At 37.7% G+C, this 20,168-nt stretch overlaps 2 protein-coding genes across 2 annotated transcripts in view; one reads left to right on the forward strand and one right to left on the reverse strand.

Moving 5' to 3' along the window:
• The window catches only part of unc79 (UNC-79 domain-containing protein), a 95,817-nt gene extending 81,285 nt beyond the window's left edge, over positions 1-14,532 (reverse strand). The window contains exons 1-11 of the mRNA XM_088273949.1: positions 13,849-14,532; positions 12,394-12,513; positions 10,885-11,046; positions 10,046-10,216; positions 9,289-9,381; positions 8,145-8,330; positions 6,876-7,108; positions 5,861-6,075; positions 5,039-5,286; positions 4,060-4,249; positions 200-452 (exon numbers count right to left, since the gene is read on the reverse strand). Of these exons, the coding sequence (XP_088130075.1) occupies positions 200-452; positions 4,060-4,249; positions 5,039-5,286; positions 5,861-6,075; positions 6,876-7,108; positions 8,145-8,330; positions 9,289-9,381; positions 10,046-10,216; positions 10,885-11,046; positions 12,394-12,513; positions 13,849-13,903 (1,926 nt within the window). The 5' untranslated portion in view covers positions 13,904-14,532. The remainder of the gene's footprint in view (positions 1-199; positions 453-4,059; positions 4,250-5,038; positions 5,287-5,860; positions 6,076-6,875; positions 7,109-8,144; positions 8,331-9,288; positions 9,382-10,045; positions 10,217-10,884; positions 11,047-12,393; positions 12,514-13,848) is intronic.
• A 1,570-nt stretch (positions 14,533-16,102) lies between these two features.
• On the forward strand, positions 16,103-20,099 carry LOC148301007 (uncharacterized). The gene is made up of 3 exons (XM_088273945.1): positions 16,103-16,453; positions 17,500-17,958; positions 18,448-20,099. Exons 1-3 carry the CDS (start codon positions 16,202-16,204, stop codon positions 18,703-18,705), a joined length of 969 nt encoding a protein of 322 aa, XP_088130071.1. The 5' UTR covers positions 16,103-16,201; the 3' UTR covers positions 18,706-20,099.
• Positions 20,100-20,168: the final 69 nt, after the last annotated feature.

The following is a 20,168-nucleotide window of genomic DNA, read 5'->3' on the forward strand; positions in this document are numbered from 1 at the left end:
ACTCCTAACCTGACCGCTTTCAAGTAAAGAAAAAAGACTAGCCCGAATTGCTCTTCAAGATAACCCAGACGGAAGAAGACCACATGGAAGATCTCCAAAGCTATAGCGTGACAGGTGACTGTCCACATAACAATAGACAGATAATAGAAGAGACAGATCCTCCGATCTATAAGAAGGAAGAAGAATTAGACAGCCTTACCTGCAACCAGTGCAAAGCCTGCAGTTGGACTCTGGCCGTGGTCTTTTCAAACCTCATGGCTACAAAGTTGTACATCTTCTTCACGTCGAATCCGAGGGGACTCATGTCCGGATCGAGAATCTTGCTCAAGATGATTTTCAACTCGGGCAACTCCTTCTCGGGCACGTCGTTGGTGATGGCCTCCATCCAGTGAGGCATTATGTAGTCCCAAATTTCGGGAGTGATTATCTCATATGGCACGAGGCAAAACAACCTGAATGGAAAACGTGTTGCATTATTTAGAAATCAATACAGCTACTAAAATATATCTCATTTGTGTTAGCAGTTCAGGATTACATAGTTTAATCTGACTTATATTCCGATTAATACAATTAACTTATATCGCCCACTCCTTTCAAGAACGTCATAAATCAAAATACTTGATTTTTCAGGAGATCGTTTTTAAAGTTTAAAAAAATAATAAAACATATTAAAAATAAATACCAAGTCACTTAGTAATTTTTTTATTATGCAACAGATCGTTTTAGGTAAAACCTGTAGGTTTTTTCTCAATTTGAAAAATATTTAGTATATTTAAAAAAATATTTAAACATTACCTTTTGATTTATGACGTTCTTGCTCAAAATTTCAGTAATTGTGCCTGAAGTATGTCAAAATATGTCATTATTATCACTAAAACAAATAGAATTTGGAAGTCTGAAATTGAAGCATCTTGAGATAATTTCATTCCAAATAAGCAGTTATACCTAAAAATAATCATGGAGTTCAAATAAAAAATATGGGTTTGGGATTTTTGTGGTTTTAAGGATAAAACACAGATAGAGGGAATAAAATTTTATTTTCTCAAAAATTTCTAAAAAGTTAATGGTAACAATTACAATGCTCGTAGATATATAATACAACATACAACAGATAATAATATTGAAGTTTAAAAAAATATAAGCTACTGTATAAAACAGTTTTTTGATAACACTAAAGGCACAGTTGCTTTTTTAATTTAAAAAGTTTTATAAACCTTTGGTATTCATTTTTTTTTCAATAAGTTGCATAAGGTCATTCTTTTTACCGTCAGAAATCTTAGGCTTTTGGACGAAGGCAGACTTTAGCGGTATATTTTTACATGGCTTAGGTTTTCTTATAATGATGGCCTCCGTAAATTCTATTTGCCCATAAGATTCCCCATTATAAAATAACGAACTAGGGGAATCTCTTTAAATTCGCATCACTTTAATCTGTTTAAATTGAACAAGTTCATTTGGCTTATTTTTGAGGACACGGAGATGACCAACGTCAGAGGCCAAAAGCTTTAAATCAAAGAAGTCTTCAAATGAAAGTTCATTTATAGAAAATGGTGTTGTTCTTTTTGCTGTTCTAATTAATGAAATAAGACCTTCAGGCGTATAAATTGGCCCACTTTTTAGTGCTTGTTTTATTTTTCTTTCAATTAAAGAGTGAACGGAATCCCCTTCGTTCTGGGTATGGCCCTTTATCAAAAATGTATGTGTGATTGAATCGATAATGTATTTGCGGGCAGCAAAAATGTATGCAGCTAACATAAATTGGTTCTTCTGCTGTCCACTGCAATTATCAGAATAGAAAATAACATCTTTAGATGTTTTTCTTTGATCGGTTTTCTGCTTTTTGTTGCCGGCTGAAGAATATCATCATTGACACCACTGAAATCGAGTTTGCTTTTAACTCGGTAAATCGGTTTTCCTGAAACAATCACAAAATATAATAAAGACATTAACGAACTTCATTGACTGCATATTTAGTATACGTACAATTTTTTTTACCTTTACTGTCGGATGTATTTCTACATAAAGCATCTTTTTGGCATTGTTTTACATCTTTTATTACTAATTTTATCATCATTTTTCCCTCGAAAAGTCATAATGATGAATGTAGAAAGGACAAACGTAAATTACCAATTTAAGAAGTGCAGAAAGACGCATGCTGCAATTTGTAGCAACTTGCAAATAGTAGTAATAATTGCATTGCTTCTGCAAGGGTCACAACCCTCAGCAATGAGGATTAAGACGGAGAAGAAGCAAATAGTAGATTGTTTTACTGGCAATAATGACACAATCCTAAATAAACTGCACATTTTATTATAATGGACGAATTTTTCTTTGGAAAAGTGTCATAAAACAAATTAGTTCAAATCCGCTTTGTAAAAGGAAGAAAGTTTTATTGACAATAGTGTCATAAGTTAAAATAGTACAGTCGATGTCACGCTTTTACTGTGCAAGAACGTCATAAATCAATATAAACCAAACAGGACGCTATTTGTTTTCTTTGCAATACTGACACAAAACAAAATAATACATTCTTGATACAAAACTATTAATTAAAAATGGTCTTACCTTTTGCGCAACACTGTTTTATGCCGAAATAATACACTATTGCACTAATCGACAAGAACGTTCCTGCTCGATGGGTCAGTCACAACTAACTTATGACGGTCTTGAAAAGAAAAATAAATAATTTCTTCAAAATGCAAAAACAACACTTTCTGCCCTGTAGCGGGTAAATATTATGTTAAAAATATGCCGCTTTTGCTGGGATATAGTATATTTTCTAGGCATTCCGAAATCACGCATAACTCAAAATTGACGAATTTTGATTTATGACGTTCTTGAAAGGAGTGAGCGATATAGCACCATTTTCATAAAATACTACCTCAGGGACTCTTATAAGGACTTGTACAATCATATGATGATGATAATGATCGCTAAATCCATGAAGGAAAGGTGATCAGCCTGCGCTTTGGGTATCAGTTCAGGGTTAATTTAAATAAATCAATTTAAATAAACATCAGAGTGAAAAATCACTTCTATTTATTTTAACCCCCGGAAATTGAACCCGGGACCTCCAACATGGTAGCCAAATGCGCTAACCACTTCGCTACGAAGACAAGCGAATAAAATTTATTCCACTCCTATACTAAAGAATCCGGAGTGCAGGACTTAAGTCGGAAGAACACTTGGAAATTGATAATACGAATTTTTTTACAGTTTTTTTTTCTTGATAGGAATGGCATTTATTATTTATCTTGCTTATTATGTACAAGGTTTATAGATCATTAAGCGGATTTTTGTTTCTTCTAACTTAAAAAAAAAAAATTTTTAGAAAAAAGATAAATATTTGTGTTTTTATTATTTACACAAGTATTTCAATTTCATACTATTTCTGTGAGCCTATGCGGCTCATTATTAGAAATAGAGGTAGAGTGGGTTCGAACAGAGAAACCCTTACTTAAAGAGTCCGCGACACTAACCACGAGACCACAACCTGACACAAATATATATATAATACTCTCCTTATTATTCATCTTTCACTTTGTGTAATATGTAACACTTTTTTTACTTGAGCACAGTGCTGCGTTTGACAGCGAGCTAATGTTCATATGCATCTCTCCAAATTTTCTTTTTTTTTTCTTGCACCGTTTCCTTTCATTATTTTTATTTTTATTTGTTTATTATTGTAAATTTTGTTTTATAAAAAAAAAAATGTTGAAAAACATATATGGCTGACTAAGTATTGCACCCACCACTAGTCAAGCTGGAATAAAGATTTATTATTATTATTATAAAAGTGGTATTACATAAAGTGAATGATGAATGATAAGGAGTGTTTTATTACCATACCACAAAGCAAACAATGTTTTTAATATACAAAATATTCAAACATATGTTTTATTTTAATCTGTGTTGGGAATAGGAGGGATAATCTAGTGTGGACCAATCAGGAACTCCTCAGCATTTGCTCATTGCTATAATTAGAGTTTGAGACGTACAATATGTTTTATTTATATAATTAAAAGTTGAAATTGTGTACATATATTGGTATGAGTTTACCTGTTCAGACCATCCTTGAGGTGGGAAGTCCTGGAAGCAAGCGTGTCCCAGTGGCCGCCCACGCGCGCGTACTCCGGGGGGTGCGGCAGCAGACACGACACCAGCACCTTGTAGTGGGTCTTGCATATCTCGCCGAGCCAAGTGCACACGTGCTCCGTCTTCAGCTTCTCAATCGTGCTCTCTATCTGACCTGCGACCGACAACACATTAGCCTTGCAGTCACCGTGAAAACTTAAAAGTGGGCAGGTAAGGAGTCGGAATAATCACCCAGTCACGTTTTATACTGATTTAATATGAATTATTTGGTTGTTTGGTACACCCAAACAAAATTAAAAAATATGTTCTATATTTAAAGCATTGATAACCTATGGTAATAAAACATTCTCCTTATCATCCGGAATGTTCGAATTTTAGGCGTGCGGTGGTTTGACTTTGTGAGGAATGAAGAGATAAGGCGTAGGACGCAGCAAATCTTGGTCACAACTGTCAAGAAAAGGCGATTCAGTTGGCTTGGCCATGTACTCCGCATACCTCCCGAGAGCCGCCATCAAGCTTGCCTCTTTTACAAGGCATCAGGTTCGCGCCGCCTGGGACGATCACTGCCGAAAATTCGTAGGCAGTTCTCGTCAGAATTTCGGGACGCAGATCTGACTTGGGAGGATGCAAGGGAGCTGGCAGCCGATAGAAAAGCCTGGAGACAGTTTGTGGACTCCATATGCTCCACCTAGGGAGCGAATATGGTTTTAATAATATCATCCATTGTTCACATTGTGTAATACCACTTTTATAAACACTAATTCGTGACTACCAGTTTAGGAAAATCATTCCATCATCAGGTCATTAAAATAAAATTATTACAATGTGACATTTGTATAAAAAACCATATCATGAGGTGGAGACCATACCACAAAGTTATCATTGCTTTTAATAAACAAAATAAAAAATATTTATTTCTACTCGCTTCTCATGTCAAATTTACCATCCAGGGAATAAGCGGTGACATGGAACCAGTGGAACAGCATGGAGATGAGCCGGGCGAGGATGTCCACGGGCGTGTCCTGCGTGGGGGTGCACAGTCCCACCAGCAGCCAGACGCCGTAGCGGCCCAGCAGCTGCCGCTCCTCCACCGAGATGTGGTCGGAGCTCGCCAGGGGCGCCGGGCGCGGCGACTCCCCCGCATCGCGCACACCTGTCTCCGCATTCAGTGGCTTGGCCTCCTTCAGGAGACTGCGCACAATCGGCTTACGTTAGGTCTAGCTCAGGGGCCAAAGAGGCCAAGAGCTAAACGTGAGTTTTAAAATGGTTTGGAAATGTTTGGGGAGCCAATTCTTAATTTACAATAATTTAAATTGTAAAAGATTGGTTTTTTAGCACTTGAGTTTATTATATTATTACGACTTGTTTCGGAAGCTTTGCTTCTATCTTCAGGTCTAAATATATTTATATTTAGAACTGAAGATGGAAGCATAGCTTCCGAAACTAGTCTTCATAATAAAATAAACTCAAGTGATAAAAAACAAATGTTTTGCTTTTACAATTTCATCATGTCTTATCACAAAGTGAATGCATAACAATAAATAAAATACAGTAATTGAATCAAATTTATTAAATGATCAAAGGAACATTAAAAAATTCAATTGAAGTATTTTTTAGGCAACAGATTTTTAATCGGAGATGCTATCTATCAGAGATCTATCTCGCTGTCCATCTGCTACGCGGGCGGCAGGCTGCGGTGCACCACGTGGTCGCCTGTTGTGCCGGTTGGTGGGCTGTGTACGGGGGAATATAGATAAGAGGTCACCTGACCACCGCTTCCACGAGGTGGGTCTGCATCTCGCTGTCCATCTGCCATGCGGGCGGCAGGCTGCGGTGCACCACGTGGTCGCCGCCGCGCCGACTGTTGTGCCGGTTAGCGTGACACTGCTGGCAGTACCGGATGGGGTGGTTCCCGTTGTAGCTAGCACACTCGTTGGAGAAGCAAATGGAGAACGCCGACTTGTCGGTGGCCCTGCAATTCTGAACACGTATTCTCCATTGAGTCGCCAGGTATTGTCCATTTTAGGGTAGGCATGAGTAGGGTACGGACCCAGATGCTCAGATTACAGCCATCCAGAAGAATGTGCCTGAATTTCCATATTTATCTTCATTCATGTTGAGATTTCTTCACCGTCTTACTCCTCATTACTGAGGATTATGAACCTTGTGGAAGCAATGACTCTTGAATGAGCAATAAGCAATAAATTCAGTTATCTCTTGACTACGCTGCACGTAGCGCTCCAATAAGTGCCTGCTGCTGTCTTTACCTCTCGAGTAGTAAAATATTAATGAAAAGGTTTGTACCCTTAAGAGTAAGTTTTTTTTTTATACAAATTTTGTAATTTTAAAACTAGTTTAAGCTAAGTTAAATTTCAGCATTTTAAACGTATCCCACGCATATTATTAATAAATATTGTCAATCTGAAATAATCACTGCACCCCAGACGTGGGGCCATACGCTATCTGACCTGATATTTCATGACCCAAGGTTGGGGCGGTACGCACAAAGAGGTTAACTTCATCGGTCCGTCGTATGGGGATCTTCATCTCCCACTCTTCCCCTCCAGGCTACCAATCACAACCAGTCGTTCCAGGCTATCCTCATCGCCAGAGAAGTAAAGAATCTATCATTTACAGAGACTGGCCAGAGTCAAGCCATTTATGAGATATCAATATACAAAAAAAAATAACTTGCCATATAGGCGATTTCATCCATGAAAATAGGATACTCTTAATTTCAAGATATTCACATATGACATGGGTAGAGTGGAATAACCCACCTTGTTCTCGCAGACCATGGAGATCTGCTGCATGGGATGGAGGATGTCGAAGAACCGCTGGTTGGGGTGCTCGCGGTGTATCTCATTGGCGCACTCGATGCACAGGTAGAGCGGGGGCGGGGAGTCGGAGGCGAAGGTCACGCTGATGCAGTGGTCGTAGCACACCTTGGCGGCCTCCGCGTTCCCCGCATTGGGACACATGTCGCGCTGGCACACAAACGGCATCAAGTCATCTGAAACAATACATTGTTTTCATTTATATCACACTGCCATTTTAAGAAGGCACTAAGTTTTCAAAAATCGCCATACAATTATTAAATCAAATTTTTTTGACTACCGATAAGTACTGATTTCAAACAAAATAAGAACTTTGATTATTCATATTACAAAATTGACACAACAAGAAAAATAATTGAAAAACATAATTTTCAGGGGTCCAAGATGGATGAATCCATTTTATTCACTATTTTGAGTGTGTCAAAATCTTTGTTCACAAATCTGTGTTTTGTATACTAAGAAGTTGTTTGTATTGACATATCAACATAGATGAAGAACAATATGGGAATATTAGATTATAATAGAACAATATAAGAACAAGTCTGGGTTTACGACAACAGGGCTTACGACCTGCTATAGGCTGGTCTAAGTGATTATTTTATACAAATATAACATTCACCATTTTACCCTATGATGGACAACTACACTAATCGAATTTCGGAAATTGAACATATATCTTTTAATTGACACTTTCATGTGCGAATTCTACGAATGCGTTAAGTTTATTTTATTAAGCAGAGACCTTTACGAAATGTATGTAAGATTACTTGCGAATTATTTTACATGCAAGGAGACACCTAAGAATGTGATTTCATTTCTTTTTATATTTCTATTTTATATTGTTTTTTCAGGATTACAAGATTTTTCAGGTTACAAATTGAATAAATTATTAATAAAATACTTGTTTTTTGCCACTTGAGTATTAAATTTTGTTTTGTTAATGACTAGTTTCGGATGTTACAGATGCTTCCATCTAAGGGTTTGAATATAAACTAAAGCATGGATATTCAAACCCGTAGATGGAAGCATATGTAGCTTTCGAAACTAGTCGTTAAAAAAAAATATATAATTCTCAAGAGGTAAAAAAACAAGTGTTTTATTTATAATTTAATCATGTCTTACCATATAGTGAATGCTGAAATCATAAATAACATAAAATTCAACAGAATGATGGTTCTCTGTTATGATTTTTGGAAAAGAAAGTGTGCTCACTAGAAAACTTGCAGAGTAATCCTTTCCTATCGAAGAGGTTCTGGTTGAAGGCGGGCCAGTGGTAGAAGAGCAGCTTGGCGGCGGAGGCGCGCGCCCCGGCCGTGCCGTACGCTATCACGCACAACACGTCCTTCACCACCGTCTGCTTCATGGTCATCAGGCACTCCAGCAGCTGGCAGTGGTGCGCTGGAACCAACACAAACCAATCACACTGCAGCTCCCTGAACTGACTTACGAAAACACTTGGCTCAAATAAAGCTTGGCGTGCGTTGGAGAGTAGTAGGCAAAAATCTCCATTTGCTAAATCCTTACACAAGGCAAATTATGCCATGTTCTCTCCGATTCCGCGGCTTCACGTGCTAGCCAATGCTTTTGAGGGTATAGATTTACTCAATACATTGTTATCCACCTTGAAGTCTGTACTTCCTCAGCATTTTCTCTCCATGTTATAATGGATAAATTTAAATATTGTGTTTCTTTCGCTGATCACTGATAGTTATGATTTTTATAAGTGTATTTTTTATTGATATTGTACATTATACTGTACAATAATACTGTACAATAATGTACATTATACTGATATTGTACATTATTGTACATTATTATACAAGTGTATTTTTTATTGATTTTATATTAATTTTGTTAAAGGCATTGGCCGTAATATGACCCGGTGCATACGACCATCTTGAAATACTCAATGTATAGAATATTAAAAACATATTTTACATGGCATAGACGAAAGAAGAATGATAGTAGAGCGAATGCCATTCAAAGCAACCCCTTAGACGAATGTGTGGAAAACCTTTGTACAACAATCAACCCTTTCAGTGCAGAGATTTTTTCTTTTATGTATGCTAAAATTTAAGACTTTTTTGAAAAAATGGTGCATTTCAAATTTAGTTAATATTGTAAAGGCGAAAACGATAGGTTCTTACAAAAAAAAAATATTTCTATTTTATACCTTGCTCAGTATTGGAAAGTCAGATAACTAGGATGCGAGATTTGTGTTCCGTTTAGAAAAGCTCCGGAACTCCCGAGAAATTATAGTTACACGGGCACCCTGTCACAGCATTCGACTTGTACACTCATGCCCTGCAGCTTCCTTCTAACCAAAGAGATATGGTTTGGTAAACAGAACACCTACCCGGGTTGTTGGAGTACTGAAACACCATCATGATGACAGCAGCCACGGAATGCGAGGCTTGGCTGTCCTCCTCTTCCCCTTCGTAACGACGTGCTGAAATATCAATTACACAATTAGATGTAATGAAGATTTATTATATTTACTTTCTAGGGATGGAATTATTATAAATACTTTCTAGGGAGGAACTACGCTTGGATGGCTTGACTCTGGCCAATGTCTGTACCCGACGGATTCTCCAGTTCTTTGGACACGTTGCGCGTGGCAACGAGGATAGCCTAGAACGTCTGGTTGTGATCGGTAGCCTGGAGGGGACGAGAGGAAAATCCTCCACACTATGGACCGATCAAATCAAGGCAGCAGTAGGCACCTCGGTGGTTGGAGCGCTATGTGCAGCGCAGTCAAGGTATAGCTGGAAAAGAGTCATTGCTTCCACAAGGATCACAACCCTCAGTTATGAGGAATAAGACGGAGAAGAAGGGATGGAAAGACTAATAAGACTAATAATAGATATAGAAAGATATTATATATGAAGATATAAAAGATATATGCCGGGAACAGAGTGAATGGCTGAAAAATTAAACTTGGAACAAAAACATGAACAGTGCCCACTCTGATTAGCTTGTAAGGTAAATTGCACTAGCTCTCCTTACCACACAATGTATTTCAACAGTAACAGACGAGAATTCAATACTCCGCACATATCTTCATTTATTATACACATAAAAAACGTCAAAACAGATCATTTGCAATGACTTACTTATCGTAAAGGGTAAGATGTAAAAACAGAGGAGGTTGATAATTTCCTGATGCAGAGATACGGGAAACACTCCCACACAGGAAGCAGCCAGATAAGGCAAGTTGTCGATCATATCATACTCCAGAAAGGGGAGCAGGCATCCCAAACACTGCAAGATTGACTGCCCGAATGCTGAAAGAAAATCATATAATTTAATATACAACATATATATAAAAGCCTTAAATTGGATAGGTTAATAACACAAAAACGTATCTCCAATTGAGGTTCAACAATACCAAGACCAATGCAAAAGAACTCAGTTTTCATCAGCCCAGATTCATTTATTTATAATTTTTTAGAAAATGGTATCAAATGATAGATAAATTAGGTAAATGATGGAATCCAAGGTGAAGAACATTACTGTTATATGGGAAAGGAAATGGAGAAGGAATAATATAAACTAATAATTAGAAAGAGGAAAAGGAGAATGACAACAATGGCTAGGGCCAGAATCAAACAAACAGTTGGAGACCATGAGCACCAAACAATTAGAGACATTCGCAAACACTCAGTATCACATCTAAATATGATAGATGGAAATAGACCTTTAATCAGTTGCCAGTTTATCCCTCGCGTGACTCAGGCAAGGAGTTTGTGTTGCATTGATGAGCCCGAGTGCTGCTCGGGCAAATCTTGTTCCAACTTGGTGGTATCGATTTACCCGAACCAAACATATTTATGTATTTGTTTTTATTGACTAACCCGAGCAGTGTTCGGGTAGTCCTGTTTCCAGTTGTTTGGTGATGATTTTCTCTCCAAAATTTGACTGTTAAGTGGTTAATAATAGTTAGAGGAAATACCTTGAACGCCATATTGAACCAAAGAAGCAACGTCGACCAGCTGCGATATAGCATTGTACAGCCCTTTGTAATCCAAGTTAGGATATAGGTTCATCCTGACTTGGTCGTTCTCCGGGTCCCTGAGCATTTCCAGCGGGGAGCTCGGCACATCCTTCAGGACGGCTGAAAGAAGCAGTAAAGTTATTTATTACACATACCGGTACCTCCAGACCAAAATACCTTAAATGCATGATCCAAAAATATTTTTATATCGAGAAAAAATAATAACGATAACAGAATACAGCACCATCAAAAGCTCAAATGACTTTAGGAAGATAAAATAATTTTAACACCTTAATGACTGCATGCAAATGTATAAGATATAAGCCTATAACTGCACGCATTGGTAATTTTGTCCAAAAATTACCAATGCGTGCGGTTATTAACATAGAGGCAAAATCATCTACATTTTTAGAGTTTTCTGGAATTTTTTTAACTCCTGGAGTTCCACAAAAGGTCTGATCGTTTCGTGGAGTGTCAGTGTCTGACCAGTCCATATCATCAACATCCCTATCAGAATCATCTTCAGAATCACTCGAAACCATTCGCATAACCCGAGGACCTCTTATACTTTGTCTAATTATTTCAGGACCACTATCGAAATCCCTATCCACTTCACTGTCACTTCTCTCAATATCACTAGAATCTTCTGAAAAAAATATCCAAACAAATTTGGTCGGACCATAAAAAATATCACAGACACTCAAGATAAGATTTGAAAAGGGCCGAACCCAGGTAAAATTTCACAGTCGTAACATTTTACAAATGAGATACAAGCCTTCATGAAATCAACTCGTAGCCACGACACGAACTTTTTTAAGTAGCGTAAATTTATTTTCGAACAAACAAATGTTTTGATTTACTCAATAGTTGTCATTGAGTTAGACTACTAACCGGCATTAACTTACTGACCGGTTACTATCACTATCACTGTATTGAGAAAAGACAAATCAAGCACTTTGTAGGGAAAGTGGCAAATTAAAAACCCTACGTGAAATCTAAGGGAAAAGCACTACGCGCGAAGTTAAGTATTTCACACTTCACTGTCACTGTTATAATGCACTGCACTACACTACACACTGCACTGCACTGCACTGCACCTATAATATCACACACTGCACTGCATTACACACTGCACTGCACTACACTTATGACATCACACACTGCACTGCATTACACCATACACTGCACTGCACTACACTACACTGCTAGAAGAAATACATTTGTTAAGGGATATTATAAAACATGCTAAATAAGTTATTTAAGAACATGCTAAGTTAATTTATAATATATCTTAACATTAGTTAAATAGTAATTAATTTACTTATCCGCAGTAATTTGAACTGACCGGTCTTTGGCGGTCAGTTCAAATTACCGCGCAAACACGAGACAGGTAGTTAAGAGGTTAAGGTACACTATAGAAACAGGTGATAAGAAAGATGATTGGACATATTACTGCAGTGTACTTACTCAGCAATGTCTGGGAAAAGTATTTGACAGTGTTGGCAATGTCAATCCCAGAAGGTAGCGGCTGGATTCCATGAAGAAGTCTCAGTTGGCAATCGTGAAGGCTCCTTATTTTTGCAGTAACTTAAAAAAATATGAACAAAAAAGACATTTAACATAATTTGAAGAAAATAATCATTTTCCAAAAAAAAGTAACAACCTTATTCACTTATAGAACATGTCCGCCTCCATAGTTTAGTGATAAGGGTATTTAGTTACGATCCCGAGTTCGATTCCCAGGAAGTTCAAAATGAATATTGAGAATACAAAAATATGTTTACTATTAATTTAATATTACCCTGAACTGGTGCCTAAAGCACAAAACTAATTGATTACCTTGCTTTCATATAATTACCAATCAAGTAAACATTGTGACAGCCTTATGCACCATTGTGTGTGGATAAGGTTCAGAAAAGGAAGAAGAAAACACATCCTTGTTACAAGCGCCATTGACATAAATTTTGTATCTATGATACTACAACAGGCGAAAACCAGTGTTTCTCAGAAAAGAACCTGATTGATCGTCTTTGTCTTCTTTGTCAGCAGTCTCTCCACTGCTGGATGCAGGCCTCGTATATTTTTTTACAGACTTTATGTTTGATACTTTTCTTTAAATATTAAAAATGTAGTTGTTCATTTTTAAAACCAAAAAATAAGACACGACATACATGGTCTCCCTAGGTTTTATAGGGAATCTTCAAATTTCACTCTTCATTTTAATTTAACATTACAAAAGACAAAAACGGACGGAATTAATTAAGTTGGAGAATCAATTATGTTTTGGAGTAATTTTAAATTTATTTTGACCCCTTGGGAATCTCCAGCATGGTAGCCAAACGTGCTAACCACTAGACAACGGTGGTGGATATTATATAAGTAGATACATGCAGTCACCCTAGAATAGTACCTAAGCACAGAAGTGCCTTCATTAAATAACTATTAAAAAAATATTGCTTTCATATGATGCAATGCACCAAGGGTTAGAAGATTTTTTAAAAACTGTTATTCTTATTAGAATCTACTAGTTAAACAATACAAAGATTTTATAATAAAAAATAACAACTAAATAGCTTTTACCGCTTTTATTTGTTTAACAAAAATATATTTTTTTAAATATTAAGTTCCACTAAGAAGTTTTTGCAACAAAAAAACTGATGAGAAAAAACTGTTCAAATCAAATCCATGGAAATAAACTTAAGAAAATAAAGTATTATGTCATTTCAAATACATTAATACGATGAGTCTCGATATTTTTAACCTTATTAATTGTGTATACAATGGTACAGTTTGAAACAAAATATTTTAAAATAGGATTAAAATGTTATTTAAGTTGATTTAAAAGATTTCGAAGCCAAAGAGCAGTCGAATTGTCGAAAATAATATATCGGGGTGGTGTTGTATGATGAGGAAGGTACTTACAGGCGGCCGCTCTAGTGCCCATGTTGATGAGCTGAATCTTGAAACTCCCCTGCATTTATGTAACAGCCGACCGGCACCGGACAAATAGAATAAATCGAGTTTCCAGAACACCCACACCGCCGCACGGTAGCACTGCTGTACTTCCTACCGCCCCCCTTCCGTCGTGCAGACGGCAACACAGTCCATCCCGCGCGATTTAGTTCCTCTTCACGCCGAGAGAAACGAGAAAACCGACCATGCGACGAGACAAAACCCCAAGCGATGTTTCGTTATCAAATTGTTTTGGCACCTTAATCATTAGTTACGTAACTCGCATCAGGGTGTCTTCCGACTAACCTATAATATGAGCGGATTGGATCGAGTACGCAGCATCCGTTGGGTTGGGCTCAAACCACCCTTCGAGACAAAAATCAATACGCCCCACGTGCTTTCTGTTTTGTATACGAGTACGTATAACCTGTTGAATATACGGGCTGAAGGAGGTGCTGGGTGCGTAACTGAAAGCGAAACATCTCGATCTAAACCAGTGCTGGGTGTATAAAACACTAGCTATAAATTTACATTGTTCATTGATCTGTTAAGCAAACATCTCGATCTAAACCGGCGCTTGGCGAATAGAACACTAGTAATAAATTTCCATTGTTAATTCTGCAACATACATAGCAACAAGAAAATCCGCACATTATACAAAAATTGAAAATTACCCGCATCCCGCATGACATGGACCACAGATTTCCCTCTTTTTTTCTTTAGGGATTTTTTCTTAAACACACAGTGGGAATAACCTCCCAATTATTTATGTTTTGAATGTACCCTCATCTTGTCATTTGATAGTCAACTGGAACCGGTTGTTGATATGCAATGATGTTCGATGCTCGATAAGCGGAGGGATTCAGCCGGTTCGCACCGGTTTGCTAGAACCGGTGATTAACATTTTTAGAATTCGCCGAACCGGTCCTCAACCCTTTGTTGTCACACAATATTCCGATTGAGATCATGTATCGGAGCACGCTCGGTTTATTTGGTCTACCACGTTGTAAAATATTTGAACCTCGCGAAGAGAATTTTTTTGGAATGGTGAAAAAAATTAGTGGAAAAATTCAGTTGAGTGATTGCACTTAGTAAAAATAATATCGTAAAAGATAAACGCTTCAAAAATGTACAGGCAAACAATGTTTTCCTTTCTATAACTTGCCGGTCTTCCACAGGGCCAGAAGGAGATAGAAACATTTAATACTTAAAAAACTAAAAAAAAACAGAAGGGGGGAGAGGGGTAGTACCTGAAGGGCGAACCAGTTCTTGAAAATTTAATTTTGATGTAAAAATTAAATGTTTTTTATTGAATTATAACAGGACTATTTAAAAAATATCACTGAGTGTATTTATACATGTTTGTAGATTTTGTACTCTTTAATTTTATTTACATAAATTGTTTACAACAACTATAAAAATATTTCAAATATTTTTTGCAGAGCCACCTTGAGTGCCTTGTTGGTGGAGTTCTTTTTACATTTTTACTGTTTTTATCAAATTTAACCTAATATACACACAAAAAAGAGAGAGAAAAAATTAAGGATATAAATTGTTTTACAATTTTCATAGAATTAACTCTTGATCATTTACCCATTCCTTTATTTTGCCTCTGTTCCATATTTTATTTTTAACCTCTAATCTCCGTCGGCAACAATTTAAAAATGTTTGGAACGATATATTGCTGTGTTCGACTCCCATATTTATTGTCAATTCTAGGGACTATCGAACCTTCGTTGTGTGGAAATCGTGTATCAAGCTTTCTAATGATAATCTACCTAAGCAATACTTTATTTGTTGTAATATTTGCTTTTCTATTGATAAATGCAACCTTTTGATTCTAAAATTAGAATTTTAGCAAAACCATGATTTTATTTAAGATTATTTTAGCTAATTTTATGTATGTATAATGCAGTGCCCTATGCACCATTGGGGTGCGGATAAGGGTTTGAATTAGAATTATTTTAGCTAAAGGTTGTCATTTTATTTTCTGAATATAAACTGCCAGCAATTCGGCAAGACATAAAAAAAGTTGTCAGCTTACATTTGTTGAGTATTGAATAACAGGACAAGATTACGTTATAAAGAATTTTAATGGGTCAATAATAAATCCTAGTATGTAATCTTGGAGTGAATATGTTGAAATTCAATATTCTCTTTGTTGGTACCTACTTGGGTATGATGGTTCAATATATGAAAAATCTATGGTCTTGAGGCAAAGAACAAGTGGAAAAAATAAACAACTGTCAAACGCTGTCAAACAGCTTTCGTAAGTCGGATGTCGATTGAAAATGGGTTTTATAATATTGTAACAAGGTAAAAGATGTGGAAATATGTGTCATGTTGTGTTAGAGAAACAGTTCAACGAGGTGTCAACTACTTCGACGTAAGATGCGGGGCTGGCCTCGCTTCCAACCAGAGCTCCTCTGTCGTCCCCAGGAAGGACTACGCCGTCAAGCCTTTCCAGGAGAAGCACCGATGTAGCGATCATGCGGGCAGCAAAAACACCAAGGAGAAACACAGCAACTGGTATCATGACCACATTTCCAAGTCTTGGTTGAACGCAGTCAGTTGGGTAAGAGATTTCAAGGTCTTACGGCTGTTAACACATAAAAAATGATAACCCTACTTTGCATTTTGTAACTTCTTCTTAAAACATGTTATTGTTGTCTCAAAAATTCATCTTTTATCGTTGGAATCCTTCCAATGGAATAAAATACTATATTCTGATATACAGTGAAACCTCTATCTATCGTTTTTAAAGGGACCTAGTGAAATAATCTATGAATGCGGGAAAACAATGAATGCGGGATAAAGAAGTCAATACACAAGGATATACGATCGAGTAAAGATACCATCCTCCCAATTGCATAACCATTGGTAGGTTGAAATTGAAAGAATACAAGTTGTGGATGTAAATAAATGTATTAATAAAAAAAAATACAAAGTTAAACAGAACCCAAAGATCTTCAGACATCTTCTGCTGTATCCATCACACAAGCTTTTGATATTCTGTATCCCATACGTTGAAATATTGTCGTTGAATAAAACAAAATTGAGAAAATGTAAAAAAAAAACAGATAAATTATATCAAATATGTAGCGTAATTCAAACGATGAATGCGGTAAAATGTTGGATAGAAACGATCAATGCGATCTATTTTTGTATGAAATGAATTCGGGGTAGAAGAAATAAACGACACATCCGGGAAAACGATTATTTGAGGAACGATAGATAGAGGTTTCACTGTATATATATAAATATATGTATACACATATACACATATATATATATATATATATATATATATATATATATATATATATATATATATATATATATATATATATATATATATTTTTTTTTTTTTTAATTTTTTTTTTAAGAGAATCCTGTAAAATCAATTATTTTAAAGTATGAAGTGAATTTACTTTTTTTTTTAACACTTTGATTGATGTTGAATGTAAATTCTTACAATGATATTTCAAAAATAAAACAAGGGTGTAAGCTGATACATAATTTATTATTTATAGCATATTTCATATAAATTTTGCACATTTTTGACTAAATGCACTAAGCTGTCACGCAGTCGTCGTTACGATTTTCGTTTTGTTATTTCAGAGCGGGGCCATTGTGCTGGGATGGTACGCGAGCCAGCTGGTGTGCCTCAGTCGGAAAAGGCACCTCTGGTTGGAGAATGAGCAGAAAGGGCGCACCCACAACGTCTTCCTCTCCAACACCCGGGCCCTGCACTCTGCCCTCCTGTCCTGCGCGCTCGCGCAGCCGACGCGGCCGGCGCGGCCGGCGCTGGTGGGCAACTCTGCCTTCCTGCAGGAGGCGCCCGGCGCGAGCGCCCCGCGCGCCGCGGGGGGGGAGGGGCTCGAGGAGGCCGTGGGGGAGCTGGGCGGCGTGCTGAGCTCCGTGGAGAACCGGCTGGGGCTGGCGGCGCTGGAGGGCGGGGACACGAGGCAGGGGCTGGCCATGCTGCACTCGGCCGCGCAGAGGAACCACGCCCCCGCGCTCTACAACTTGGCCATCTGCTACGAGAAAGGGCTGGGAGTGGAGCCCGATGACAAAATGGTTGGCATTACCTTCCAATCTTTCAAAGCTAATCCTGACACTCAAACAGAAATGAAAAACCAATCATTTTTTAGGCCCTACATACATTAAATAGCCACTTAACTTTATTTAAACCCAGGTAACATTTGACGTAATCAATTTTTTTCTCATAACATGGATTTGTTTTGATTAAATAAGTTTTTCTTCACTCGGCTACCATACTGGAGGTCCCGGGTTCGATTCCCAGGTGGGTCAAATAAAGTTAACTTTTTTTTTCACTCTTATATTTATTCAATATTACCCCTGACAGGTACCTAAAGCGCTGGGCTGATCACAATTCCTTCAAGCGTTAACGATCAAGATACCACTGCGTTTATATGATGCAGTGCCCTACGCACCATCCGGTGCGGATGAGGGCTTAAAAAAAGTAAATCCAGTGTTTATGTAGAAGGATTTAGAGATATTGGTGATATTCTCAGTCGGTTTATGGATGAATGTGTTTATTGGCAGGCGGTGGAGCTGTACAAGGCGGCGGCCAGCCTGGAGCACCCGGGCGCGCTGTACAACCTAGCGGTGTGCCACGGGCAGGGCCGCGCCGGGCTGCCCCGCGACCCCGCGCTAGCCGCCCGCCTGCTGCGCCTCGCCGCCGCGCGCGGCCAGCCCGACGCCCTGCGCCTGCTGCACCCCGCCGGCCCCCACGGCCCCCACCCTCGCGCCCACCTCCCGCCCACGCCCACGCCCGCGCACCAAACCGTGCTCACCTACTGATACCATGCTTCTATTAATAAACCAATTAGATGATTCTTTTCAACATTTTATAAGAAACTTTAAATATTGTCAGTAAAATAACTCGCAGAATCTCAAGGTTTCTGCTGATGTAATAATTTCAAACAAAAATGTCGCGCACATAGTTATCACTTCCATCATACTTGTTCTTCTAACCCTTATCCGCACCCAACGGTGCATAGGGCACTGCATCGTATTAACGCAGTGTCATCTTGATTGTTACTTACATGAAGGCAAGGCATCACTCCTGCGCTTCAGGGACCAGTCCAGGGTAATGTGAAATAAATATTGGAGTGTAAAATCACTAATATTTGTTTTCAACCCCCCCTGGGAATGGAACCCGGGACCTCCAGCATGGTAGCTAAACACGATAACTATTACACCACAGAGGCAGACAAAATCTATAATTCGAACCCCCGCTAATCTAATCCCCTGCTCATGCCAAGAATGGGCTGACCACGAGGATATTCCTGTGGCAGAGAGGATGATTTTGAAGCTCCACTCGTCCGAACAGAGGGTAGATTTTCGGCGTTTACAGAGGTCCTGCTGTATTATTCAGACACTAAACTGTATGGTACTCACCGGAAATACAAAAAAAAATGTATCTATAAATCAATCAGCCAACATCACACAGTACAACCATTCTGTGATGTGATATAATTTTTATATTTTTGTAAAAAATAAAATTGCCACTGTTTCTCCCCCCGCCCCTAACCCCCCCCCCCCTCATATGATGTTAACTTGAGGCTATTATAGTTAAACACAGTCACAAAGTGAAGAATTTCAGAAAACCATAGATTTTTTAAAATAAGTTAAATGAATGAGGAATTGGTCTATAAGCAATCATTGCAGTCATAGACAAAGTGAAGAATTTCAGAAAACCACAGATTTTTCAAAATATTATAAGAACAAGGAATTGATCTTACGAAAAATTAAAAAAAACATGTGGGGTCATTTTATTTGTTTCCTACACATACTCTCCGTTTTTCAATCAACACACCGTATTTGCCATACGTAGTAACTCTTTTTTTTCAAATATATAATGTGAATTATTTTTAAATGATTGAGTTTATTAACGATAATACTAGTTTCGGAAGCTAAACTAGTAGTCATTAATAAACTCAAGTGGTATAAAAACAAGTGTTTCCGTAATAATTTTAACATGTCTTACCACAAAGCAAATGCCGAAACAATAAATAAAATAAATTATTTAATATGCCAGAATGGCTTTTCCAACATAATTTTCTGGATATAATATTTTTTATTTGCAGAAATGCGATCTCTCAGAAGAATGTGCGACAAAACGATGTATGATAGATGTGCGAATAGTGAAATAAGGAAGGAATGCAAAGCTGAGATAAGCATTATCGATAAAATTAAGAAAGGTGTGTTGAGATGGTTTGGACAAGTGGAACGAATGAGTGAGGAAAGAACGGTAAAACGGA

This window comes from Brachycentrus maculatus, unplaced genomic scaffold (genome assembly GCF_059751285.1).
Source record: "Brachycentrus maculatus isolate JH-2025_06_01 unplaced genomic scaffold, ASM5975128v1 h1tg000620l, whole genome shotgun sequence".
In the NCBI taxonomy this organism is placed as follows: Eukaryota; Metazoa; Arthropoda; class Insecta; order Trichoptera; family Brachycentridae; genus Brachycentrus; species Brachycentrus maculatus.